Source organism: Scleropages formosus, chromosome 2 (assembly GCF_900964775.1).
Source record: "Scleropages formosus chromosome 2, fSclFor1.1, whole genome shotgun sequence".
In the NCBI taxonomy this organism is placed as follows: Eukaryota; Metazoa; Chordata; class Actinopteri; order Osteoglossiformes; family Osteoglossidae; genus Scleropages; species Scleropages formosus.
The window spans coordinates 1371290-1398737 of record NC_041807.1 but is presented as its reverse complement, the minus strand read 5'-3'; the positions used below and the strand labels follow the sequence as shown (position 1 = coordinate 1398737).

General features: G+C 38.9%; 1 protein-coding gene across 4 annotated transcripts; it reads right to left on the bottom strand.

Annotated features, from left to right (window-relative positions):
- On the bottom strand, window positions 1–27123 carry LOC108933913 (calsyntenin-1-like). 4 transcript variants are annotated; one of them, XM_018751321.2, is made up of 19 exons: window positions 26872–26956; window positions 20334–20456; window positions 15394–15423; window positions 13210–13405; window positions 10847–11055; window positions 8939–9088; window positions 7965–8150; window positions 7401–7649; window positions 6911–7032; window positions 6593–6755; window positions 6085–6135; window positions 4958–5115; window positions 4693–4841; window positions 4042–4274; window positions 3657–3827; window positions 3303–3448; window positions 2901–3033; window positions 2580–2764; window positions 1–2495 (listed from the first exon to the last, which is right to left on the bottom strand). In XM_018751321.2, exons 1-19 carry the CDS (start codon window positions 26954–26956, stop codon window positions 2301–2303), a joined length of 2934 nt encoding a protein of 977 aa, XP_018606837.1. In that variant the 3' UTR covers window positions 1–2300. The 4 variants fall into 4 exon arrangements, with proteins under 4 accessions (XP_018606837.1, XP_018606839.1, XP_018606838.1 ...); XM_018751323.1 differs by lacking the exon at window positions 6085–6135 and having other exon boundaries at window positions 2301–2495; window positions 26872–27123; XM_018751322.1 differs by lacking the exon at window positions 15394–15423 and having other exon boundaries at window positions 2301–2495; window positions 26872–27123.
- Between the last annotated feature and the right edge of the window lie 325 nt (window positions 27124–27448).

Genomic DNA, 27448 nt, shown 5'->3' with positions numbered 1-27448 from the left:
TCATTTCCCTCATATTTTATTTCTTTCAGTAGCAAGCATTAACTTCACGACAACCACACTATTCGTCACTGGTGTTCAGAGAAGAGGGGTTGCCTCACGAAGCAAACACTTGCATCCGACAGTCTTTATAACAACGCCCTTCACTTTTAGAAAAAGATAACACCAATAATAAAACAGTAGACAATTACTGGTGCAACTGCAATATGTGAAATATGTGTACAATATACTATGAAAACCAAAGTACATCTATCATTGACTGTTTAACAATATTTTAGAGGTTACATCCTGCTTTCCCTTGTCCAGGGTCCAGTTTCATACTACAGCAGCCATCCGCTCAGTCCGGTCACACCTGGAACCGTGCTGTAATCCTAAAATGAAGTATTATAACGCAATGTGGAGAGGTGCAATTTGGACCTTTAAAGGCTCTTCAAACTCACCTATCACCATAAAAAATAGTAAATCTATAACCCACATTGGCAACATACAACATTATAGCAATGTACTGTAAATCCTGTAATAATCAATTTCAAAAAACATTATTTAATCTAAGTACAATATCTATAGATGACATGATTATCTTACAATCACACAGAACACCTAAAGTAGGAGTGACAACAAGAACATTTTGTTCTGATAAACCCAGCACTTTTTAAATAACTGCAATAAAGAAAATTAAAACATTTCTTTCTGATTTTGAACGAATCAAATACAGCATGTTAACAACGTTAACCAAAAATGGAATTATGCTAATGGGTAGAATGGCTAATCCACAAAAGGTAAGCGTTTCGTAAGCTGTATGAATTTGCTGTGACAGGCAAAAGGCACTCCCAGCGATGTCAACAGGCCTCATCCTCCCTGCGTTTCCTCCTGTTACAGTGGAGATGAGAGCTGACCCACACTCAACACTAAAGCTAATGTGCGACTTCATTAGTAGGCGCTCAATTTGAAATTATCTTGAAATGGCTGCAGGATTTTAATCAGATCCTTTCAGAACATCTAGCGGACAGAGAAGCTAGATGAGTATATAAATATACCTTTTTGGATGCGTTAGCAACTTCTCTTCCTCGCATCATTCTATGTGCATTACATAGACATTACATGAGACAAAGAGAACCTTCATGACCCTAAAATAATAGCCATTAATATATATACACATTGAAAGGAAAAAAGAACATCTTCCCAATTAACTGTATAATTTTTATACTATAATCAGAAGGAAAAAAAGTTTACCAAATGTAAACAAATATCAAAACAACTCTATAGTACAATTCAATGTACAATAAAATCTAGTGTTAGTTACCGGAAATGGTCCCCTTGTATTTAAAACTATTCCGACCGTGGTAGCTACAACTTGGGCCATCTTGTTAAGACTTGGACCTACTTGCTATCTGACATCAGCTCAGCTTTCTGTGCTTGTACTTCTGTCTTGACAATGTTTAAAGCATGGTAAATTCAATGTGTAGACCTTACTGAGGCAATGCTAGATTTTAAGTAAAACACATAAAGAACAATAAACCAAAAACCTCAAGGGTGCACTACAGCAGAGACTTGAGTACTTTTGCAAGACCACAGAGGCCTAAGTAATTTGTTACAATTCTTCCCAGTGCACACATTTTACAAGAGACTGACAGAAAGAAGTGTCTAATTCTGTAACATACATAGTTCCTCAGAGAAGTTCCTCTGTTGTTGCTACCACATTAATTACTGTATTTACACAATAGTAAGTGCTGCTTCTTTCTCTACAGTTTTGACTTTGCCATTAATTTCATGCAGTAAAAAGAAAACTAAAATGCAGTTTCAAGTCAACCCTTTTCCTTTTTCATACACAATATAACACAAGCAGAATGGATGAATTCAAAAAGCTAAATGCCTGCTTTGTTTAGCGACTGTGCTGTTTATGGATGACAATCACTTGTTTCCATTTGAAGTTTCTACCCTGCACTAAAATGACAGTGAATACAAAATGAAAGCAATTAAAACATAAATTAACAGCCTAGGACTATAATTTATGCCACTACTAGTACAATGACAGTAACCTTGGTCATTAAAGGCTCAGCTGAAGTAGCAAGACTGGCCACAAGTAACACCGAGTATGCTATTATTTTGCTTTGCATGGCTCTCCACACTATGGATCTGTACTCAAGGAGCTGTAAGAGGGAAGTGAATTACCTCCTTGGATCTGTTTTGTGTGCGCGTGTCTGCATTTGTGCGTGTCTGTGTGTGCGCATGTGCGTGTCTGCATGAATGGATGGATGTTTTCTTTCTGTATCGTGTCAAGTGGTAGCTGCATGTGTATGGTGTTAATAAGTGAGCGTGGAATCATCCCATTCCAGCTGCTGCTGTCGGTTCGCACCCTGCTGGTCCTCTTGCTCGCCACCCTCCTCATCCTCACTGCTTCCGGACTCTACACTTGTGATCTCATCTTCCTCCTCACAATCCTCTGCCTCGTCACCCTGCTCTTCGTCTTCCTCGCTGCTGTGTTGGTCCTCGTATGTCTGTTCAGGAAGTCAGCAAAGAAGTTTACAGACAGGAAATCTAACACCGATGAGGGCATGAGATCTAGAAGCACCTCGCTGTACCTCCATGGGGTTGACCGTGATGGTGAGAGCTGAGTCATCCCAGTCCATTTCATTCTCCTTACAATTCTCCTGATCTCGCATAGCATTTTGATGGGCAGAGCGGATGCGGAATACACCCACAATGATCATGAACACCAGGAAGCTGACGCACACCACAATGACAATGGTGGCAGCACTGGGCACCACTGAGAACATAGGTGTGCAAGACCAGAGGTGGAAATAAGTTATTTGTTAAAGACATAGCTCAATTTTAGTCAGTCAAACAAAAATGTAATGTTAAAACTTACTCAATTAAAAACACACTGACACCCTAAGGCATACCTGATGCCTGGTGGGCATTGACCAGGTTGTGACCAGGTAGGTCCATGGATGCATGCTGCACTGGACTTATAAACTGCGGTTGAACCATGGCATTGGCATGCTCAGCAGGATTGGCTGTATGAATCACACTGACCTGAAGCAACACACAGACACACAAACCAGTAAAAATCCGAACAAGAGAAGTAGAACTAGTCCATATGGACTGCTGTTAGAAGTAGTGTTACCCCAAGGACAGTATGCACTTTCTCAAAGTTTTCCAAAATACACCGCTAGATTTGTTTTGACATGTTACTGCTGTTTTACACTATTCAGATCACAATATGTTTTTTCATAAGTCTTCTATGTACTGTATTTTGGCAGTTTTGATCTCAGCATTCTGAATATCACTCAGGGATTTCATACCTCAACTTTGAAATGGTTGCTCACATATCTCGCGCTGAGCTCTGAACAAACCAGCTTAAACTTCCTCTCAAACAGAGCCTCAGTGTGCCAGTTTTTGTAGCGGATCAGGTGTAAAACCTGCTCATAGCTGGCCATTGTGTTGACACCTTAAAAGTAGAAAATAACGGAAAAAAAAACAAGATTTACTACAAGAATTACAAGTAAACTAATTAAAAGTTTACTTTTATATGAAGCGCTCAATTACATTTAGTGGTATTACTAGTATTATGTATAAGGTTTCAGTATATGTTAGAGTTTGACCCTCCAATTGTCTGATGTTTGTGTGGTGGTACTGACAGGCTGTGGCCTTTTCACCTGTGATAACCATTCCTAGGGTGGAGGAGCTAATCTGGAGGTTGTACTGGTGTACCAGACCCATGTCCACCTCCAGGCTCTCATGCTCGCTGTCCAGCTCCTCATCGATCACTGTCACCTCGCACCTGTCCAGGTTGTGCATGATCTCCTCTGACAACATTGACTCTTGCACTGTACCAGAAAACCACAGCAGTATTGCTTATTGGAACTTTTTATGACTTGGATCACAACTTTCACATACAAATAGAACCATCCAGCTGCAAAACAGATTCAGTATTTGAATGTCATAAATTAAGTAATTTTAATAAAAAATGACACTTCTAAAAACTCTTGTCTAGCAGATTCCAGCTAAGTTTCATTCTACTAGCCTAGAACTCGCCGTTACCTGTGGGGTCATCCGTGCCTTCAGCCTCCACCTCCACGTCCACCTCACGGGTGATGGTGCTAACAATCCGCAACTCTGGGAATAAGGTCACACCCTCATCGCTTTCAAACTCAGCAGCACTGCGTGCGAAGTGGTCAATGCCACTCAGGCTGATCTTGGGTTCCTCTGGCTGTAGCACCATGAGATACATCTCTGCATCTGGTACGAAGACACAACTGTCCTCACTGATGCATCTGTGGAGGAAAGAGTCTTCTTAGCGTACAGTTTTCAACTGTGATCATGTTTAGAGATGGACAGCCAGGAATACAACTCTAATAGATCATATTATCTGCTTTCCTTATATTCTATTTGCCTAGCCAATGTCTCAGTTTTACAGCAAGATATTTTACTGCTTTGCTCAGCAAAATACACTGAAATTGAATTACTCAATCACTACTTCAAACGGTCATTTCAGAGACAATGAACTAATTGATTACTATCTTTCAGTACCTTTTCGTTACACTACTTGTTGCGCTTATGTAAAGGGTCACGCAAACATCATAGTTCAATGCCGACAATGGGCTGAAGTGTGGTCTGAAGTGCAACAAAGTAACTCACATTTCATATATTTATAAAGTGAAACAGACACGTATTTAGTGGTTAAGCACGCACTTGACGGTGGTGGAGATACGGAGTTGCCGTATGCCAGGCGTCGGAAACTGCCGTGAGTTGAGATAGGAGATGTGCTGCATGGCCCCGTTCAAGTTCACAGTGCCATCACTCTTCAAGGTCAGGGAAGACTGGCTGGGGTTAAACTGTGCCTGTGCAAGAAAGACACCTATTAGTAACTTGATGGCCACAACAGCGGAGACTGGTTCTTCAGACCTCCACAGCTGAACCCAAGAGAGGAATATGATTAAGATGTTTTACTACTCACTCTGATGGATCTGCCGATTTCCTTTGGTAGCTGCAAATCCAGACCTTCCTTGCAAGTGTAAAGGCAGTCAATGACCCTCTTTTCTTCCAGTTTACCAGCACGGATCATCAGGCCAGCCAAGTATCCTTTGAAGTAATCCGACATACGAGAAATACCCCCTGCAGGTGAAGGAGAGAGAGAGATGCACACACAATCAGGACAGCTGAAATCCACCAAACTCCTCCACCAGGAGGCCCAGCACGACATGTAAACATGCACACCTTGTATTGCCGGTGCTCATGCATGTCAGTAGCAGCACTTTGGGACAACTTGTGCTGAAGCGATGGGTAAGCATCTGTGACTGGCCTGACTCACATGCAATGCCAATAGTTATAATAAACAGTAAACAAAAAGTGACTGGGTGATGCTATCATGCCGAACAGAAAAGATGACCGTTTCCAGCAATAAAATTTTATCTGTGTTTACGCACCACAAGTGTGCGATCCCATTTCTCAAAAGCAATAAAATGTTTTGCTGATTGTTACACACCTTTTGTAAAAAGCAAAATACCAGCAAAGCCTATCCTTAAGAGAGATTACTAAACAAACCATTTCAACTACAGATTACCAAGCATACTAATATAGGTTTTTGAAAATGTAACCTTCTGACCCATTTAGACATGGTGTGAACCTTGACATACTTTGTGCTCAGACATAAAGGAGAACATATGACCACAGAGTCACATTTTAACTTAATACGGGCTATTATGACTCAGTCCTGAACAATAATTCAGAACAAAATGACAAATGCATCTGATTTTTGATAATGTGTAACAGCGTAAACTGAACTGCTAAAAAGCACAATGATGTATGTGCTGAAAAAACTGACTCTTTACAGAAGAAATGATTCTTAGTTTGTGAAAACAGTATTAGTTAAAGGAAAGGGTGCAGAGGAGAGGGTTAAGCAGGCAAGGAGGATTGTATCAAAAAGACAAAGCATGAACCAAATCATGCTGAAAATAAACATTTATGATGTCATTGTGCAACTCAATTTCAGTAACACTTGCATTGCACAACAATTCGAAATACAGCTTTGAGATTAAACAAAATAATTGCATATATGGGGACATATGGAAAGGCTGCAGTAACCTGTCAAATTGTCAGACAATGTCTCATTCTCAGTGTCATGTCCTGAATTGTCTGAAAAGGGAAGACAACAGGTACAGGTTGAATGGGGTGTAAATTCATTGTTGTAACACATAGCTGGGTAACAGGACGACAAAGGCTGAAAGACTTGGGGGGGGATACTGATGTTTGTCCAATAAACTAACATAGTATCACTTTCCTTAGCACCAACATCTATATGGTCTAAAGGTCAAATAATGTTACATATTATTAAAAAACAGACCAAAAAAAAAAAACAAAACATATTCCACTTTAGTCCTACCCAAGAAGTCTAAAATAATTTGTACCAAGATTGTAGACACAGAAAAATCTAAATGGCAGTCAGTATTGTATAGCTTGTATTCAGCACTATAGCACATAAACTAATTCAGCCTTCTGATTTATAAGAATCAGACCTTTTAAATATGAACACGGTTTTTGGATAAGGTCTATCAAATAGTTTTAATTTTCACACCACAGAGTGTCTTTATACCTTGCCAGCAGGCAGCGACTGTGAGCTGCGTTTCAATGTTTGATGTATGCAGGGGGTAATCCTCGGTCACTAGGAAAGGGTCATAGGTGACTCCATCCACGTAGAGCTCCACAGAGGGTACGTCGATATTTAGCACGTAGTGATGCCACTCATTGTCACACACCTAATCAGAGAACACATAAGGTTAGTACTAATGTTCAGTAGAGTCACATGACTAAATCTGAACTGTATACCCTTGTAAAGAAGTACCGATAATTAGGAACCCCAGCAAAGGCTCACGGTGGTTCATAGCATGAGTGTGTGGCAAGGCACACTGACCTGGTCTAGTTTCCAGTGGTACTCTGCTGGTTTGGGACTTTCTGTCTCAGTAGGGTCCTGACGCAGCAGGAATACCAGGTGACAGTTGTGAACATACAACGAGTAATGGTGGCGGTTCATTTCTACCGGGAAAGAGACAAGAGCATGGTGGCAGTTTCCTCAAGTTAACATTATGAAGAACAAAGGCAACTTACTTCTGAAAGATAAAAATACAATACTGAAATAAATCCACTGTTACAGTAGGCCTCTCCCAGTACACATCACTTGTTTTGGAAAAAAACTGCATCTCTGTAAATGGGTTCTTATTGAGTCAGTCTGTCAAAGGAAAAGAAAAAAAGGTCTCATGTGCACTCTTGAAAATAAACTAGTAAACAAACTTGGAAAAAGTATTTGAACTCTGTATAACACCTCAGCAGGACAGGCAAAACCTTAGCAACAAAGCAGGTCACATCTTTTATGAAGCTGCCAACCGCTGTACTAAGCGATGTACCTGTCTTGTCAGAGTTGCAGAGAATGGTCTCCTTCTCCTTGGACCCCAGTGTGTGTCGCATCCACAGAGAGATTGTGAATGGTTCTATCAAGCTGGTGCTCACCACACCTTCGGGGATCTTTATAGCTTGGGTACCATTGAACTCAAAGACCTGGTCGCTGTCATGGTCGCTATCGGTGGACAGACCCAGGGTCCAGTTGGCTGAGATGCTGGGGGCAGGCAGAAGCTCTACAGTGCCTGTGCCGGTGCCTGTAAGTGGCATTAATCAGAAAGCAAGGAAGAAAAGTTGTGCCAAAGCTGTGACGCATCATCGTGGTCAACTTTCAACAGACCGATGTGAAAAGTGGTCTCAAATGTAAAAAGAACATTCAGTGGTTAAAATAAAACCATTTACATGTTGTTGATGCATTTCTACAAAGCGACTTACAATGTGTTATCTACCTAAAATCACTTATCCATTTATACAGCTGGGTAATTTTTACTGGAGCAATTTTAGGGTCAGTACCTTGTGCAAGGGTATCACAGTCTGCAAAAGGTGAAAGGTTTCAAAAGCTGAGTACTTACCACATAGCACGTGCCGAGACTTCTCTGAGTATGTGTCTCTGTCGCAGCCCTTTCCTATATTCTTATTTTCCAGCTGAATGTTTGCTTCAATGTAGCTAACAGGCTCCCCACAGGTCTCCAAGTGCATGCTGGGAAACAACAGCAGACTTCCTGTGCCAGGTTCATACTCCAAGCGTTTACTCCATCCTGTCTCAAAGGACAGAAACATTGTGAGTAGTATTCGCAAGAGAAAACATTACTGACAAATTATCATTACAGATACACCACTAGCCTTTGACATTTCGTGAGATTATTTTAAAGTGACATGGGAATAAGCTCATGGCAGGACATACAACGGTGGCAAAAAAAACAATACAGCTTACATATATGTGTAGCCTGAAAGTTGAAATACAGTAATACTTCACTTAACGCTGTTTTGTTATAAACATGCTTGCTTGGTAATTGCGAAGTACGGCCATTGCTGCATCATCACTAATATCATTCAGAGCACTTCGTGCAGAATATACAAGTATACTGCATACACAGTCAGCTGCTGTGAACACTATTTGGCAAACAGTGTTTTTTCAGTGCTTTTCACCCATCACGTCTGGAAAAAGCCTGCAAGTGATGAAAAACATTTGCTTGGATGTGACAGGGCAAGTGTTAAAGAAGTCAGAAGCTGGTGGGTGCTTCATTAACCCTGGCAACAGCCATAATAAAAACAATTATAAAAAAACAGCAAGATGAAAGCTTCTCCAACTACGACCTTGAAACTGTCAGCAAATTAAAAGTTTGTTAATGTTCAACTGCACTTGTATTTTCACCTAATACAATATGTTATAATGACTCCTTTCAATGCAGTTTCAGTTAGTGCTCCATGTTCTACAAGTATATCCTGAACACTAACCAAGATCAGAGGTCACATCTATTGTTAGAAAAGGCTGAACTCAACACTGGATACAGCGCATGGCTAGGGGAGCTGGGAGCAGGATTACCTTGCCAGCCTGGTTTGCAAACAGGATTGACATTAATCTTGACTAAGACGTCCTCAGAGGCTCGTTTCTTCCCGCAATCGTAGGCTGTTACCATTAGCTTGTACATGTTCTCTTTACTGTGGTTCAGTTTCTCTGTGTTCTGAATGTAACCTGGAAGAGAAGAGAAGCAGCTGATTATGATTGTCTTGATTTCAGCATTTTTACTGTATCAGATTCTCATTTACTGCTATATTAAGTATGTGAACCTGTTGATAAAGATCCTGATGTAGAAACAAAACATAAGAGACCAATACAGTCGTAACCTGACAGACACCAATTCATTGTTACATTGTCAACCTAACCTCCATTACCCCCAATTTGCCTGTTGCACCTGTTACACTCTCAGTAAGTCTTACCCCATTTGCACTTCTTATTAGTAATGTATGGATATATTTTGATGTATGGATTTTGATTTTGCTACTGAAGAAATTTTTATACAAATTCTCCTTTATTGTAAAAAATTTTAAGTGTGTATAATGTTTATTGTAAAGTGCTTGAAATCAAAAATAATTATTTTATATTTATTTTGCCTTTTGAGAAAATTTGATTTACCCTTTGTTTTATGCAAGGCATTTGTTTCCCTTTTAAACTCTCTGCACTTCCTTTAATTTTCTTTATTTTTTTTTGCATGAGGGATCATTATTATTATTATTATTATTATTATTATTATTATTATACATGAGGAGACGCTTGCCTGCAGGAACATGTTACCCAGCAATAGAGATATGTAAAAGAAGCCAGACCCTGAGAGGGGATGAGATTTGACTTGCTTTGTGGTGTTGTATTTTAAATTGAAATTCTTTTTTTGAATTCATGAGGCATTTCTTGTTAGAGCTGACAGCTCATTCGGTGAATTTTATGGTATGAATTACTTTTGCTCATACACAGAAATTCTCCTAAGAGAAGCCTATATTATGTGATCATCTTGTAATAAAGATGGTCATATGTCAAGATATACATGCATATCTTCAGAACATCTTCACAGTTTCAAGCACTGTCACTGCACACCGTGTGCTGATGTGGAATGCTGGAAGAGCCTAAACATAAAAATATGACAACTTTGTATTTTACACAGTGTTACATGTAGAGCTGAAAACCATAGAGTAGCCTTTTTTAAACCTAAAAAACACCTGCAATCACTCTTGGAAATATTAGTTTTAAGATCCTTTGGAGCTAAGCTCATTAATCAATGTGTTCATGAGTGAAGAATCTCATAAAAATTCTGAGACAAAATTTAACTTTCATTAGTTTACAAAAACTAAAATAATCTCAACCTCATAAATGTAACTTTTACAATAAGATGAAAGAAAATGCAAAATATCAACAGTAAAAATGCTATTATTTTATGACAGCTGACTTGGCAAGAATGTGCTCACAATTTACATATAAATATAGCAATAACCTTGATTAAAACATTTTACAGCTCAAAAACAATTCTGTTGCACCTTTGAATTCTGATTTTGTTTTGGTTTTCTAGGTCATTTTAATCCAGAAGGGCATCCATCCATCCATCTTTATTGACCACTTGGTCCTGATTACAGCGGTCTGGAGCATATCCCGGAATCACTGCGCACAAGGCTGAAGGGGTACACCCTGGATAGGACGCCAGTCCATCGCAGGGTACATTTCCTAGGCCACTTAATTATAAATACTTATACCAGTTTCTGAATAGATACAAGTCAATTAATATTGAAATAAGTCCACACTATCACAAAATGTATCTTTGCCACTTTTTTTAAAGTAGGTCTTCAATTGCAAATTCATTTTCAGATTCCAGGTTTCAGGGCCCAATGGTGCTTATTCTCTTTAATATCATAGCTGGTACCAAATTAAGACACACTAAAATGTTTTTGCACAAGTACAACTCACCATCCTTATTTATGGCAAAGGGAACGTTGGGTGTTACGATCTCATAGCTGCAGATCTGGCTGTACTGGAATGAGCAATCTGCATCCACAGCATCCACCTTCACAATGTTGTTGTACTTTTTACCCTCGACAACTGTGCCCTTGTATGATGCCTCCTTGAACACTGGTGAATATTCATTCACATCATTCACTTGAATGTGGACAGTAGCCCTGCAGAGAGTTCAGATACTGTTTAGCACAATGAGTAAAAAAGTTAAATACTTGCAGAGGACTGGGAAAAAAAGCTTTGTATTAACCAATTTTCATTATATTTTATTTTTCACTTACATAACCTTAAGCACATATTAGTGAAAGCTACCTCTAATTTAATTTTACACATGACTATTGAAGCCAGCTTTCACTTGACCTACCACTGTAACATACTGACATATTTCCAGAAATTTGTGTCATATGGAACTGCAACAAATTAAAAATACAATTTCTGCTATTTTGAAAGTCAGGTCATTCCAGAGTGGAGTTTGAGTGCTCTTGTTTCCATTAATCTGTCAGAGCCTGCATATAACTGCCAAAGGGTTTTTTTTTTTTGAATGCATTCAGTCAAATATTGTCACTGGCTTGACAGATAATTGCAGAAGTTTGGTGCTTCTCTCTTTAGTCTTTTCTGTAAAATGGCCAATTTGATCATACATTTTTTTTCCCCAGAAAACATCTTAACAATGGTAGGATTGTATCAAGCTTACTGAATAAACAGACATTTCAGAGATTATACATTTTTTTGAGGTCTGGAATTCCTACAGTGTTCATAGTTTTTTTTTAAATATTATTTTATATATGCTGCAACTGAACAAAAAGAGCAAGCAGAGAGAGGAATTCTTGTCTGGTCTCCAAAAAAAAACTGTACTCCGTAGAGTCCATCACAGTGCCTTTATTCAAGGAACAAATCATTCTCCAAACAAAATTTCAAAAGTTGCACATAAAATCGGCACTGTGTCGTTATAGAGTTACGATTTCAATTTTGAGATGATAAATTCTTTGAATAGTTATGCAAATTGCTAAAGAACACCTTCCTTTGATGCTTTATCACCATAAACTAGAAACAGTACTTCAGCTTGGACATGTAATGATTTACTAATAATTTTCAGATTTTCAGATAATTCTAATTACTCTTTGCAATCACTAATATTTATGTTGATACATGACAGAGGGTGGTAACTTGTGGAAAAATCTGGTTCCTTGTAAGACTTCTTACAGAACATTCTTTTCATACATGTTGTGTTTTATTTTGTAGGACATTCTGGCAAACAGGAATCTGCCACAAATATGTGAAGAATGAAGAAAGGAAAACAGTCAGAGAACTTTTTTTTTTTTAGATTAAATTTAGTGCTTTATAAAATGCATAAAGCATCAACAGGATATCTAGTGTATATTCAGTTAATTTCAACACTTGCATCACTTAAACCACAATACCTTTCACCAAGTTTTTGCTCTAAATTACTCCAGTAATCATACCCAGTTGAATAAGTCTGTGAGATTTTAAATATCTATAATACTGTTAAAAAACTAATAATTGCTTCAGGAATCCATGAGGACACAACTAGATGTGATTAAGTAAAATTTACTTTCCATGTAAATTAAATTACCCATTTATGTTTAAGATCTTATTCCTTTTTTATTTCTAATTTTTCATTTTAGAAATATTTTACCCCTAGAAAAACTAAGTGAAATTTACATTCACAGGACATGATCATTAATACAGTGTGAATTTGTTGCTTCTGAGAAAACAGATGTATTACTGAATTAATGAGAGAAAAATGGTTTCATGTAACAATGACAGATGAAAGTATGGAAAGTCTTGCTGAATGTTTATCATCTACAATCACCAGAACTATTATCATTAATTTGTATTTTTAGTGTAGTCTGTCAGTGTCTTGAGCAGTTCAAGACGCATCATCAGTCTAGCACTGAATTAGTAATCATATTGAAATCACCTCCAATGATAATTGTTAAATTTGTGTTTGAACAGAAATAAATTAATGGAATAAGAGTTGTAATCATTTTTTCCATTTACATATTGAAAGGACTGTCATTATTAATTTTCTCTCCTAATGCGAGGTTACCCTCAAGGAAGAATATATGTAATTATTTCCTGAAGTACTGACAATAGTTCCACCATATTTAGGTCAACTGGAAGAAACAGTTATTCAATGCTTTGTACTAATAAAAATATAATTTAAGTTTCATGAAGGGACACCTGTAATGTAAAGATGTAAAGGTAAAAGATAAAGTTATATAGTGTACTTAAGTTAAAATAATTGATTTATTTGTCTAATATGTACATATGAGAGACACAGAGCTTACACTTACTTGTGAGACTTCTTCAGGTTGGTCCCATTGGGCCCTTCCCCACAGTCATAAGCCTGGATGGTAAAAGTGTGCTCCTTCTGCAGCTCGCAGTCCAGCTTCTCTTTGGCCCGAATCACCCCTTCCCCTGTGGACTTGTCCAGCAACACTGCCTCAAAGGGGACATCCTGCCCATGAATCTTGAAGCCACAAATCTCACCTGAACACAGCAACAAAAGAAGAAAGGAAAATATGACCCCCTCCCACACCCTAATATTAACATCACACTGCTGTAAGAGTTTAATGTGCAGACATCAAAAAGTAAATCAATCAAAACAATTCAAATGGAACTCATGAGTCTGTGACGCTGTGAGGAAGACCAGAAGCGTCACACTGAAGAATGGGTGAAGACAGTGAAGGGTAACATGGGGAGGTTAGTTAACACAGCAGCTCTCTTTCCAAGCCACTTATGCATACTGCATCCAGTCATGCAGGTAAAACAGAAAGATGTGGATAGGCATTTCACAGGAGTCCTCAGGATTCAACTCAATTTATGCAACAGATGCTGGACATAAAAACAACTATTCATTTGTGCATATAGAAATATAGCATATATACCTAAGTAGAGCTACTAGCTCATTTTTGTAAATACTCAAAATATGTGTTTAGAATTAGTACACTTATTACATCGATTTCTTCCAGTGTTTTATAATATCTTGGGATATATTAATGTCACTATTATTACACATTATAGAGCATTTAAATCCATCTACATACAATTTAAACAGATTTTAAAGGAAAGTCTTCCTGTGCAATGTTTTCTGCACTTCCACAACTCATTAACAGCCAAATAACAGAACTTTAACAATAAAATAGGAGATCAACGCAAAGCACTGGATGAGAACTAAGGTTAGAAATATCAAACAGCTCGAAGTCCAAACCATCAGCAACTTGGCCATGTTCTGCGTAAGGCCTATATAACATGCATTATACTAAATTTATATGTCACGAGTATTGATGGAATTGCAAAAGTGCACTTAATTTTGATAATTTCAATGTGTTGAATAATGGAAACAAGAATTCATTATAAGTTGTATGTCTACTGATACATTCTGAAATATTTTATGACATACAAACTGTAAATAAGTTATGATAAAGCACTATCATGCCCTCTTCATTTGCAGATTTATGCTCTAGCTGAGTTATTAATTTGCCATGCTTTATTGAATTGCACAATTCAATTCATTTGGTTCAATGTAGTTTTAACACTGCAGTGAAACCAAATCTGTGATGCAGTCTTTTGTGAAGAACTTGAATCTATTATTTAACAGCTGAAAGGCTTAGAACAATTATGCACATAATCATAATATTTTTATTGAAAAACTGACTGTTGTATTATTCATTTTTAAGGAAGGAAATTAGGAAACATTAACTGACCTGTGTTCACTGGTAGTCCTCAAACAAAGGAAATTGAGGTCCTCACTTAATGTGTGTATAATGTTACCTCAATCATGCAATTTATTGTTTTTCAGCTAAATCATAGCAAACTAATGGAAAGCTCAGCTGGAACAGAGCTCAAGATGCATAGTGCTCAAGTTGGACCAAGGCTGACAATAATGAGAGGGAGTGCAATATGAGTCAGAGGGCATGTGGCTATTTGCTGTTTCACAGAACTTCTCTCAATAATTAAAGTAATTGTCTGGATATCAAGTAACCCTCTCATTGGTAACATGAGCCATTGATTCCTGCCAGCAAAAGCCACTGTCTATCACTGATGATCACTTAATCATTTAGTTGATCAAACCTTTGAAGGACATGTTTGGAAACGCTGGTGATACAAATAACTCAGGAATAAAAATTCACACATTTTAGAGGGAATTAAAAACAGAAAAGTACATTATGGTTCTAAAGGTAAATGTGAATATTATAAATACATATGCATTATGGAAAGATTTGAGGATTAAGATGGTGATTTGATTTTATGTTGATGATGACAGAGGGATACAATGAGTCCCTCAAGCAGAGATATTTCTAACAGTTTCCTTTTTCATCCAGTTTACTTTTTAAATAATTTTGGGTGGAAAAAAAGACAAACCAAAACTGGGACCAACAGATTACAAAGCAAGAAATAAGTTTGTACAGCAGAAGCCCTGGAGTTAGTGGGTTAACACAACTGTGTAACAGGCAGCAGAGAAAACCCATCATCACCTTCTTTGGTTACCGTCACCTCAAAACTCTCTACAAAAGGGGAGAGAAGATAAACCCAGGTCAGTCTCTCTCTCAAAATACACACACACAGATACACAAAGAGCCAGATGTGGATTTAGGACTTTATGCACAAATATCCACAATCAAAAGATGTTTGTGCAAAGCATTTATATATGTGTAAAGCATATATATAAAGCATGGCTGGAAAACAAGGCCGTTGCTAGGATTTAAACTACCCCAATCGTCAATTAGTCATGGATACGAAGATATTTCTTTCCAGTGGTTATGATATCATAATCTCAGAGACATTTTTTTGTAGCCTAAAACATACAGCATTTAGCACATATACAGCTACATATATACAGGCGTACCCCACTGTTCACCCTCCCGGATTTAATGTTTTCACTATAACTCTTGAAAATTAATACCCTTCTTTCCTGTCCACCCCATTCCTCCCACTGTAACCCCTTTTTGTCAAAACATCTCTGGAAAAAAATGTAAAAATTAGCCTCTAAGAACATGCTTTCTTAAATTTTCTTACTCAAAGTGACAGAAAACGATACAAAACATATTGTAGCGGTGGCAACACGGTAGACAGCTTTCCCATAATGCATCACTGTCATTAAAATTATTATAGATGAATATAAAAACACAAAATGTTGTTAGGTAACCATTATGGGGAGCTTTGGGAAATTAATAACCCCTGTGTTCTTCTGTTGTTCGAGAGCATTTGGTTAGGCATGTGTGCTCTGCGAGTGCTCCTGTCCAATGACACCGAGGCACAATAACGCCTTGTGTTCCAAGCCGTCTTTCTGGGCAACTTACAAATTGTATAGTGTAAAGTTGTATTTTAACAGTATGATTCTTTTAATTTATTATTATTTGAAGTGTTTTATATAATTTTTAGAGACATTTGTCAAAATTAGTTGGGGTTTTTGGGATGGGCTAGGAACCAAGTACAATTTTCCCTGTATGGAATAATGGGAACCGGGCTCCTGCTATCCGCCTTTTCGTCATCCACCCCGTTGTCAGGATCGGATTAAAAGCAGATAGCTGGGTACGCCTGTATATTCACATACACACACAGATATATATAGTGCATCATCGGAAACTGCGCTAGACATTTCAGACATGTCAAGGCCAACATACTAATTTCAAATAATGATGGGAATGACACCGCTGGTAATACATCTGAAATTATTAATTAGCTGTGAGTGACTGCATGGGCAAAAATTCTGATAAGCATATGAGACCTAAGTAACACAGATGGCTAACAGAATCCACAGAAATTTTCTAATTTTTTTTTTAAAAAGTGACCTTTGCTGGATTTTAAGATGTCAGCAGTGGTACTGCTACTGTGCTTTTACTGTTCAGGATCTGTTAGAGATTTCCTGACTTTGTCTTGCCTGCCGCTCTCATATCAGCATCTTTTTTTTTTTTTTTTAAACTTCCTGTTGCATTTGGAGGGAAAAACTGAAAATGCAACAGGGAGTAAATAATTGAAAGAATACCACAGGTTAATTGTTACATTTATTCATTTAGCAGACGCTTTTGTTCAAAGCGACGTACATCTCAGCAAAAGTACAATTTATGCATTACATTAAGAAAAAGAGACATGGCTGCAGACGTGTGACTCAAGTAAACCTAGTTTGTTACCTACCACTTGCTGCACCGAGGTTTATTGTTCGAGTAGGTGCATAAAACACAGGATAGACAAATCCTGATACCCTCCTACCAATTTTTTTTGTTTAAAATATAAGATACTCAAACAATCACATACAATGCCGGAGTAGCAGCTGAATACACGCTTATCTGGGGATGCTCACGAAGTTACGGCACATCAACATTTACACTGTACATGAGCTGGAGAGATCTTGGGCGAAATGGGTCCGGAAAAGGTGAGTTTTCAGACCTTTCTTGAATGTAGACAGAAATAAAGCAGTTCTGAGCGGGAGGGGAAGGTCATTCCACCACAACGGAGCCAGAACCGAGAACCTCCGTGCTGTTATTTACCTGTGGTATTCTTTCTCGTTACCAGCACTGTTAAGGAACACCTATAGCAGCCCAATTAACAGCACCCAGTGTCCAAGTGCCATGACCCAAAAACAGCAAGAATGAAAAGGTTATTTTAACTGTAGACATAAACTGTTCTAGGCACAGCACACGGCTTTGTAACTAGCCTTTTTATACTGATAAAAATCAAGAGTGTTTGTAAGTATTTATTTATTTAAAAAAAACACAATTCCGACATTCAACAGCATTTAAATCATTCAAATGAAATTTGCCCAGCTCATCTCAGGTGGCTAGCATTTTGAACTTTCCCATATTGAAAAAGCAGAAACTGAAAGTGGTTATGATGGCAACAAATGAGCTGGCTTTTTTCTTTTTACATTTTATTGATTATTTTATATATTTATTACACATACAAATATAAAATGATATATAATGCAATAGCACCTGATGAAACTTGCACAATTAGGAATGTCACTGACAAACCCACTCCAGACAAACCAAATCTACGAGTATGGTTATGCTTTACGACACTTGATAACCTTAGGGCGGGTGGGATATTCTGCAAATTTTGAAATCATACAGCACCTGGCTAATTCTTCGGCCATGAAGCTAGAGCCCAAAAGAGGCAATATCTCCAATATCATCTCTCCTAAACAGCCATTAACACATAGATGTATCTTAAATTCATTACTCAGATTATTAGAATAAATTTATTCTTGTAAACTAGAGCTGTGATCGTGTGTTCACATCATTGCAAAGGCACAGAAAGCTCCAGAAAGCTATAGACTTTGTCTGTGTGCAAGAAAAAAGACTGTAAAAACAAATTATTTTTTTATAGTACTTTGTTCTCAACAGCACCATGTATCGGCACCTGAACGCACACACATCATCTGAAATCTCTTGTCCCATACAGGGTCGCGGGGAGCCGGAGCCTAACCCGGCAACACAGGGCGTAAGGCTGGAGGGGACACACCCAGGACTTGTCACAGGGCACTCCAAGCAGGACTCGAAGCCCAGACCCGCCAACAAGCAGGACCCGGCCAAGCCCGCTGCGGCACCACGCCCCCGTGGCAACCTTATGGCATGCATAATTTTCTATTACAGCCAGTCCCTGGGTTACGAACAAGTTACGTGTCCTCAGTCTGTCTTTAAGTCGAATTTGTACTTAACTCGGGACAGTTAGGTATGGTGGGTATCTAACGTCAGTTTGTCACGTTTGTCTTAGTAAGTCGTATATCATGTACCTTGCGATGCATAAAACAAACATTAAAGAAACACTTCTGGATAACTAAAACATCTTTAATATAATAATAATACATTGTAATGATGCAATGATAATTATCATCATTATTAATAATGATGATGATGATATTATCATTAACAACAATAATCAATGTAATGCCAGTATTTATGATAGAGAGGGACATAGAGATAATAAATGTTACTACTGTCATGAGGACACAGAGGAGGCTGGACCCAAGTGCAGGATCGTTTATTCAGAATCAAAGGACAAGATGTGTTCTCATGGTCGGGGACGGGTAAATGGTCAGTCAGTCGGTGAACTAACAGAGGCAAGGATCTGAAATCATGGTCGAGGGATAAGGTGGGCAATCGTTATCAAAGAGACGTGGATTGGGACTGGGGAACAATGAGGGACAAGACTTGGAAGAGCAAAGCAAGCTAGGTTTGAGTACGCGGGGGGGTGTGTGTCGAGTGAGATTCTGCAACTGGAAAGAGGTTGAGAAGCGTCTTTTATAGCCAAGTGCTCCGATTGAAGCTGCTGCTCGAGGTGCAAGATGTGGTCGTATTCCCACTTTAGTTTCAACCACAATCGTTTACCTTTTCTTTGATGCATCACCATCGCTTGCATCACATTTACGCTTTGATGCCATGGTTAAGAGGGTAAAAACAAAAAAAATTTAAGCCAAATAGAGTAACACATGAGACACTGCTAACAGCAACATGGTACAACTGAAAAGAAGGAAGTCTGTCCTACCTCAGGCTCACACGCCCCGCCAATGAACCGACAAACAGTTGTAGACGCGCAATGTTTTGATGCGGGTTGTAAAGTAGCACCCGTTTGTTACTACAAAACATTGTATGCAACTCGAATTTTGAATATAATAGTCACGGATTGTACATAAGTCGGACGTTCGTAACCCGGGACCGCCTATACAAACTTTTTATTGTCTACAGTTACTTCCAATAATGAGACTGGAATACACAATATGCAAATCAATTTTTGACTTAGAACAACAGTTAAAAACTAATTTTCACTAATAAGCAATTGTAAAGGAATGTGGCCTTTACTACTTATGTGCATGCTTTACTCATAGGACAAACTATCACAGCAAAATCTTAAAGCTTGTAGGGAACTTCAAAGTCCTGAAAAGGATGAATGTGTGTTCAATAACAACTCTGCAAACCGGAAACTGTGACAAATACACCTTGGTTTACCATCTAAAGGGGCTTAGATCTCAAATTTAAGAAAGAAATAATGTCACAGCAAGGATATCAGATGTGTAAACCACTAAATTTCACAGAATGTATAGGAAAAATTCAATCATGTTTACATATTGTTTAAAAAAACCTGGATAATATCAAATAAAATTTTACTTATTGTAGTGGAGTGTGAAAATGTACTTAATGTCCATCATAACTTCTTTAATGAATATCTCAGAAATTTTCAGAATAGAAGCCAAAACCCAAAAAAAATTACAGAAAACAGATTTTTGTGGAACACTGACTATACTATCCCAAATATATTAATCAAAGGTTACACCTGAGCCAAACCTAATGAGCATATAATTTATCAACTCATTCGCCTGTAGAACATGGGAGGAGAAGAAACAGGTTGTAGGAAGGTAAAGGAGTTAGATGAGCATGAAGCAGGAACATTTCATGTGTCAATGAAGCACCTTCCTTACCTGCATACTGCAGCGGGGCATCTTTGTCCAGTGCTATCAACGGAGGATCCAGAAGCACTTCATCGTCATTTTCCGTCACAATACCATGATATGTCATCTCAATCCAAGGTTTATGCTTGTTAACTGTGAAAGAAAATGATTTGGCTAATTTTAAATATGCTAAAAATCTCTTCTTAGGATACAGTAGAGCATAGCGTATATTGCGGGATCTCGGTACAAATTTATTATGTGACTACAGGCAAATGAAAACTTTGTAAAATTTTATAGGATGCTACGAGGATACTTGTGAGTATGACCAGTTTCTTTTCATTTCTTTCCACCAAGTGTCTTGTTTGTTTATATACCTGTTATATAATAATATATAGTTTATAACTAAGGGCAGTCTGGTTGGCACTATGCAAACTGCTATCATAACCCTCAGCTGGATACGCAGGTCAGAAAGCGCATGGATGAAGACATGAGTATCATACTGTATTAAATCTAACAAGTTAAAATGAAACTTTCATGTACCTTAACAACTACAGCAACTACTACTACAATTTTATCTGCCACTAGGTATGAATGAAAAATATGACTTAAAATTAGTGTGAAATAAACTGATAAAGGATTTACTAATTAATACTCTCCTCATCAGCTGCTTATTGGCTGACATAGAGCAACATAACAGAGAGAACAGGTAGAAAAATGTTTCATTTTAACTAATGTTTTGATTTTAATACCAGGGAGCAGTCAAACTGAAGGCCTCATCAGTCTTCTAAATTTTATCCATGGATGCATTTAAACTGCAATGTTTTTTATATTATTTAGTGTTGCTGGGTAGGCTCCGGTTCCCCGCGACCCCATCTGGGACAAGCGGTTCTGAAAATGTGTGTGTGTGTGTGTGTGTGTGTGTGTGTGTGTGTGCGTATTATTTATCATTGTTTGGTGGAGTAGGCTAGAGAATTATCAAAGGACAGAAGAATTCACAAGTTGCCCAGCAACAGTGTTAAAATACTACACTATCATGGTCCTTACATTTAGAAAACAAGCAAACATCCACAATTTACAATTCTTGAACATGATGGAAAGGTTACCCAGTTATGATTACTTCCTTGTATTTTGATATACTCAAAATAAAATATAAATATCCTGATAAAATGCTGAAAATATTCATAAAGCAAAAAAAATTTAACACTTAAAGCAAAAACAACTCAGTGTGACTTGAACTATTTCAAATTTCATGGTTTTAAAAACTAACCTCATGTTACATTTGTCATTTTTAAGCACTTCCATGCGTCCACTTATCCTTACATTGTCGATAACCACTTATGCTCACTAACTCACAACCAGCACACCTTGAGAGGCCTTATACTCACTGGACAAGGTGTCAGTCAATCTTCAAATGTTTATAATTTACACACAAAGACCAATTTACATTCACCTGTTCATTTTAAGGACATGTCTTTCCATAAAAAAAAAAAAAAATCTGAGGCTGGATGGAGCAAAGCTATAAGTCAAAACCTTCCTGAATTGCTCCAGAAAAACTATCAACAGTATAAACAGATTAAACTTCACTAAATAACTGGAATAAAAGTGTGAGCTAAGCAACAAGTTAAAAATATGTTCACAAATATTTACTATTTCAGACTGCTTGAGTCCTTCACTTGACTTTTACAAACATTATTAAAATTTCTGGGTTTTTAAGCTTTGGCTACCACCCTGTACAAGACACCTACACTGTCTGAAACCGCTTGTCCGGAGTGGGGTCGCAGAGAACCGGAGCCTAACCCGGCAACGTAGGGCGCAGGGCTGGAGGGGGAGGGGGACACACCCAGGATGGGACCCCAAGCCGGACTCGAACCCCAGACCCGCCAGAGGGTGGGACTCAGCCAAGCACCCCCTTCCCCCGTACAAGACAGACATTGTCATATCCTCATTCCTCCCTCACATCTGCAATCCAACCCTTCTGAAATCAAAATTCTTTTCTTCACTATGCCCTAAGGTTAACAATGGTAGCGCACAAAAAACAAGGGTTCACACACACACACAGGGTTCATTCCTGTGTTTATTAAAGGCTAGTGTAACAACACTGCAGGAGCTGTTTTATGAAAAAAAAAAATCCACCATAACGAGAAAGAATAGGGAGCAGATGCTCCCTCTTTGAAAAACATGACATTGGAATAATGGATAATTTCATTAGCATTTTTTTAATCTCCTTTGATTGAATTCTTGTTTCAAGTTAAAAAAAAAACAAAAAAAAAAAACAAAATACAACCATGACAAGATTTTTTTTCTAAAATGATCTAATTCAACTTCTGTCTTTACAGCTACATTCTCAATTCTTTTTACCATGCAGACTGCCTGGGTTCACAGAAATCAGTCTTAAAAGCAGCTTGTAAAAAGGCAGCACGCGCTATCTAAATTGTCAGGTATCCTAGGGGAAGGGGAAAAAAAAAAAGTTTTTGCATAAGCACCTAACATGTACACCTTTTCACAGTACATTAGTTTTATTATCTTTCTTGGCAACTCAGCTTTCTGGAACCACCACGCTTGGTACCATCATCAGTAATAAGCCAAGGTACCATGATGAAAGCAGCACAATTTTCTGAAATTCTACATAACTGTTTCACAGCTTTTGAAAATTGTTATTACAAGTCTTGGAGTGACAACTGAGGGGAAAAAACACTACTACTCAAAACAGATATGAAAATATCTTGGAATGTATTTTTTTGAATGAAATTTGTCTAAATAAACCACTTAAAATAAAATGGAGAGAAAACAAATAGGTGCTACAAAATCTAAGGCACTTGTGCTTTAAGGGTTCAATGAAAAACTTTTACTTAAACTTCCTTCAGAAGAGTATATTATATATATTAGTTTTTCATGATAACAAAAACATTCATCTTCATCCAAGAGTGCATTATATTGTACATACACACACAGAGTCTGAAACCGCTTGTCCCAAGCAGGGCTGCGGTGAACCGGAGCCTAACCAGGCAACACAGGGCACAAGGCTGGAAGGGGAGGGGACACACCCAGGACGGGACGCCAGTCCATTGCAAGGCACCCCAAGCAAGACTCAGATCCCAGACCCAACAGAGAGTAGGACTCGGCCAAACCCACTGCGCCACCACGCCCCCCTTATATTGTATAATTATAAATAATATATGGGTGTGTCCCCTCTTCCTCCAGCCCTGCGCCCCATGGGGGGGCTCCGGCTCACTGCGACCCCACTCGGGACAATCAGTTTCAGTCAATGTGTGTGTGTGTATATTATGTTTAGATAATATAAAAAATACAGTATTAATATCACAGCACGAAGACCACAAACCAGATTAAAAGTGGTTACCAGAACTTGAATTGGCTGATGAACAAATATGTTTGCATTTTCTCCACAAGTTCACATCATTTTATTCTGTTACTATCAATGAGATGGACATGGCTAAACTGCCTATAGAGTGTGTGTGCCACAGTGTTGTGTGTGTCTTTTCACACACGTGCCCCAAGATGGGTTGGTATCCCATGCAGGGTAGCTTCCATAACACATTCTACTTGTATAAAGCTATGCAAAATATTGCAATTTGCTCACCAAATCCAGTTTACTTGGAAAAATAATCCAATAAAACAAACAAAGGTGAAGTGTTAATCCTCATCATTATGTAAAAATAATAATGTTACTGTCATAAACTTAATCATAACACATTACGCAAATCAAAAACTAGCAATGCCAAGAATCTGACCAGTATTAAAACAAAACAAAACGTTTGGATCCAACTATGAGCACAATCATTAGTACTCACAGCATTTCCAACATTTGTTATTTTGGGGGGGGGATCAATAATTTCTAAGTATCAAAGATTCCAGCTAACTGAAACAACACCTCGATGCAAGTGTGATAATGGCATATTTTTATGTTTTTTTTCAGGAATGAAGGCCATTATTAGCATACATCTGTTCCAGCTTTTTAAACTAAGAAACCAATAATCAATTGGCTTATTATGAGTAACAGGGATGCCAAAGTGGCTCTACCAATAATGTATGTTTTTTTTTTTTTTTTTACTCCAAGAGCACCTCTCTATTCTGTAACATTCTTACAGTCAATGTGAGAATCTTCTGGGTTTTCCACCCTAAATGAGATGCTTTTTATATATTCATAGCAAAATTCTGCTGTAACAGGTAAGGGTTAGTTTTCTAGGCTAATTCGAAATGACATGTGCTATTTTAAGACTTGTTTGGAAATGTAAAACAAAATTAAATCTTCAAATGGATATGCACAAATATGAACTTTATTTCCCATTTTCACGGTACAACTATTAATTTCCAATCCACTCGGAACACAAGGGCATAGAGAGAAAAATCTAGGCTGGTCACCAGTCCTGGCTTCCCTTTGTGTTTGCTGTTTTTTTTTTCGCTTAGCTCTAAATTAATTAATTATGCTTGATTGAGCTGTGGATTGAATGAACTGCATGACTCAAAATACCAGTTACTCAGCAATAAGTATCCCTGGCCTGCTGTATGAATTACTGATGGAGTCATTCTGTTAGTTTCCCATCAGCATTTGTTGCAGCCAAAGTAGAGCTCTTGTAAACTAGGGGTAAAATAAAGTAATTTCAGTAGCGCGCTTAATTACAATTATGAAAATTATAACATGTCATGAAAGTGTGGACTGTGAGCGGCCCCAAAGTTGCAAGGAACTCATACATCTCATATTTTGGTTTTTCTATTACCAACCAACCAATTTCAATAACTGCTTGTCCCAAGTGGGGACGCGGCGAGTCGGAGCCTATCCCGGAGACACTGGATGCGAGGCTGAAGGAGTGGGGGGGGGGGGGCACACCCTGAAGGGGACCGCAACTATGTACCAAGTCACACACCTAGGCAAAGGTAAGCATGGTACACTGTCTCTTTCCTAAAAAGTCAACAGAAATGAGCATTTAAAAGAGACTTTCAAAGCCATTCGCTGGAAGTACAAAATTATTCCACAAAAACTGAACATCTCTGAGCATATTTAGACTTCTGTTACCTTGCGAAAACAAATTGTTGGCAAAACTGTCACATTACATCACTCTGTCCTTCAACAGAAACAGGAATTGCTGGACAGAAATTAATAATAATTACATACGGTCCTACAACAGGTAATTATACTAAATAAAGCCCGTTTTCTATTTTAATAAATTATCTGTTTTTCCCCATGTGTGGTTCCCGTCCAGTTACTGGCAGCCCTGCATTTGCGATGATTCCGCATTAAAAATGAGGAAAAATAGAGAGTTTAAAATAAAAAAATAAAATAAATTAAAAAAATCAAGGAGAATCGGATCTTCACTTGCAACATACTTAGTCTGTAAGAACGTGTCACGGATTATTGATTTCACGTCCAGAGGAACACAAGAGTGTAAAATCGCATTATTAATCTAACCGATGTTGAGCATGTACCACCATCAACCTAAAATATGGAAATAAAATATCATCAAGTGTTAATAGTGTAGTGAAGATAGAACTGAAATTTGCATTTAAGAGACCAGTGTGATTCTCCACTTTCAGTCAATTGCGGCGTTGTACATGTCCTCGGGTGATGTACCTGAGCTCCTACAGTGTGTACGCGCGCAGCGAAATTATGAATATTGCGGTGCATATGCCATGATATGGAGATGTAAACAAGAAGCGCGGCCGAAGCTGCACAGACAGCCCATGATCCTCCAGCGGCGCTTACGAAACCGCACAGACACACAGCAGGGGCGACGCGTTTCTTCAGGCTGCCGGCCACTGTTCCAAAAAGTAATGTTAATAGTCACAATTTCATTTCGAACGTCCACTAATTTTTTTAAAAAAAAGAAAAAAAAAAAAAAAAAAACGGGTGCGAAAACAGTAAGTGTTTCCCCCCCCGCGCACTACTGGCGCGCGTGTGTCGCGCGAGGGGAGCGGCAGCAGTTTGCGGCAGATCTGCAATGCGCACCTCGGCGCACACAGGTAGCGGAGCGGCGCGCAGCCGCGAACACACACAGCCGGGGCGGTACACTGCAGCACACGGGCGCGAGGGATGACCGCGCTGTGTCCTCTGCATCTCTGTGTGCGCGCGCTGCGAAAGTACGAAGGCAGAAGAAGGGCTGGGCGACGCAGGTCACCGGGATCGGTACTAATTATTTAATAATTGTCTCGTCTCCGCACGAAACGAAGGTGCATCGTCACACACGGACGCCGACATGATTCAGCACAGCTCTCTGTACCCCGCGCTCGCCGCAACTCTTATTACACATCATCTGCCTTCATGCGCGAGGCTTCGTAAAAACACGCAGCAAGGTCGCGCCGCGCGCTTTCACAGCACGCTGAGGAGGAGGAGGAGGATGATGATGATGATGCTGAGGCAAGTGTTGAGTTCACGCGCGAGCACCTCCACGACTGTGTACACGAATAATAAAGTGATACTATTATATATAAAACAAATAAATGAACTAAATTAATGAATATATATTCGTAGCTGTGTTCCCCGCACGGCGAGGATGAAGGAATTCCTCGCAAGGAAGCAAGCCTGACTCTGACGACGCGTTTTCGTAAAACTTACCCCGAGCTGCTTCCGCTGCCCACAAGAGGAGCCCGAAGAGCAGCCCAGCTACAAAAGCGGGCACTTTGCATCGCCGAGGAACCATGTCTTCGGACGCCGAGCCCCGCTGCACTCCCTTCTCCTCGGTGTGGTTAACGCTCTTGTGAAGCAGTGCGGAGGAGGACCATTCAAAATGGCGGCGAGCGGCGTTCGGCTCCCTCTCTCTCTCTCACTCTCCGTCCGCGCGCTGATCCGTCCCCCCCCAAACCAAACCCCCCCCGCTCTGCGGCTCCGCGTCCAGCGTGAGCGACGGGGCAGCCTGACGCGGGCGGCACGTTCCAGCGTTTCTCCTCAAAGATGCGCACGTGTGGCCCCTGTACCCTACGAAAACGCAGTAAACGACCATGATTAATGAAGAGGCATAGGGTGCAGTGGTGTCACAACTTCTCGGGTGTTGAAAAATCATGAATCGGACAACGGAGGTATGATAATGCAAGTAATGGGGGGAGGGCAGTAGCGTATACATTTATAAATCTCAGTTTTATATATATATATATATATATATATATATACACATACACACACACACCATATGTAT

What these genes read in the sequence shown, in the direction of transcription:
- LOC108933913 (XM_018751321.2), bottom strand. Translation starts at nt 26,956, where the DNA reads ATGGTTCCTCGGCGATGCAAAGTGCCCGCTTTTGTAGCTGGGCTGCTC. An exon ending in AACCTGAAGAAGTCTCACAA is followed by an intron (nt 11,056 to 13,209) that starts GTAAGTGTAAGC and finishes AACTCTCTGCAG; the next exon opens with GGCTACTGTCCACATTCAAG. An exon ending in AGGCACGGATGACCCCACAG is followed by an intron (nt 3,828 to 4,041) that starts GTAACGGCGAGT and finishes TTTCTGGTACAG; the next exon opens with TGCAAGAGTCAATGTTGTCA.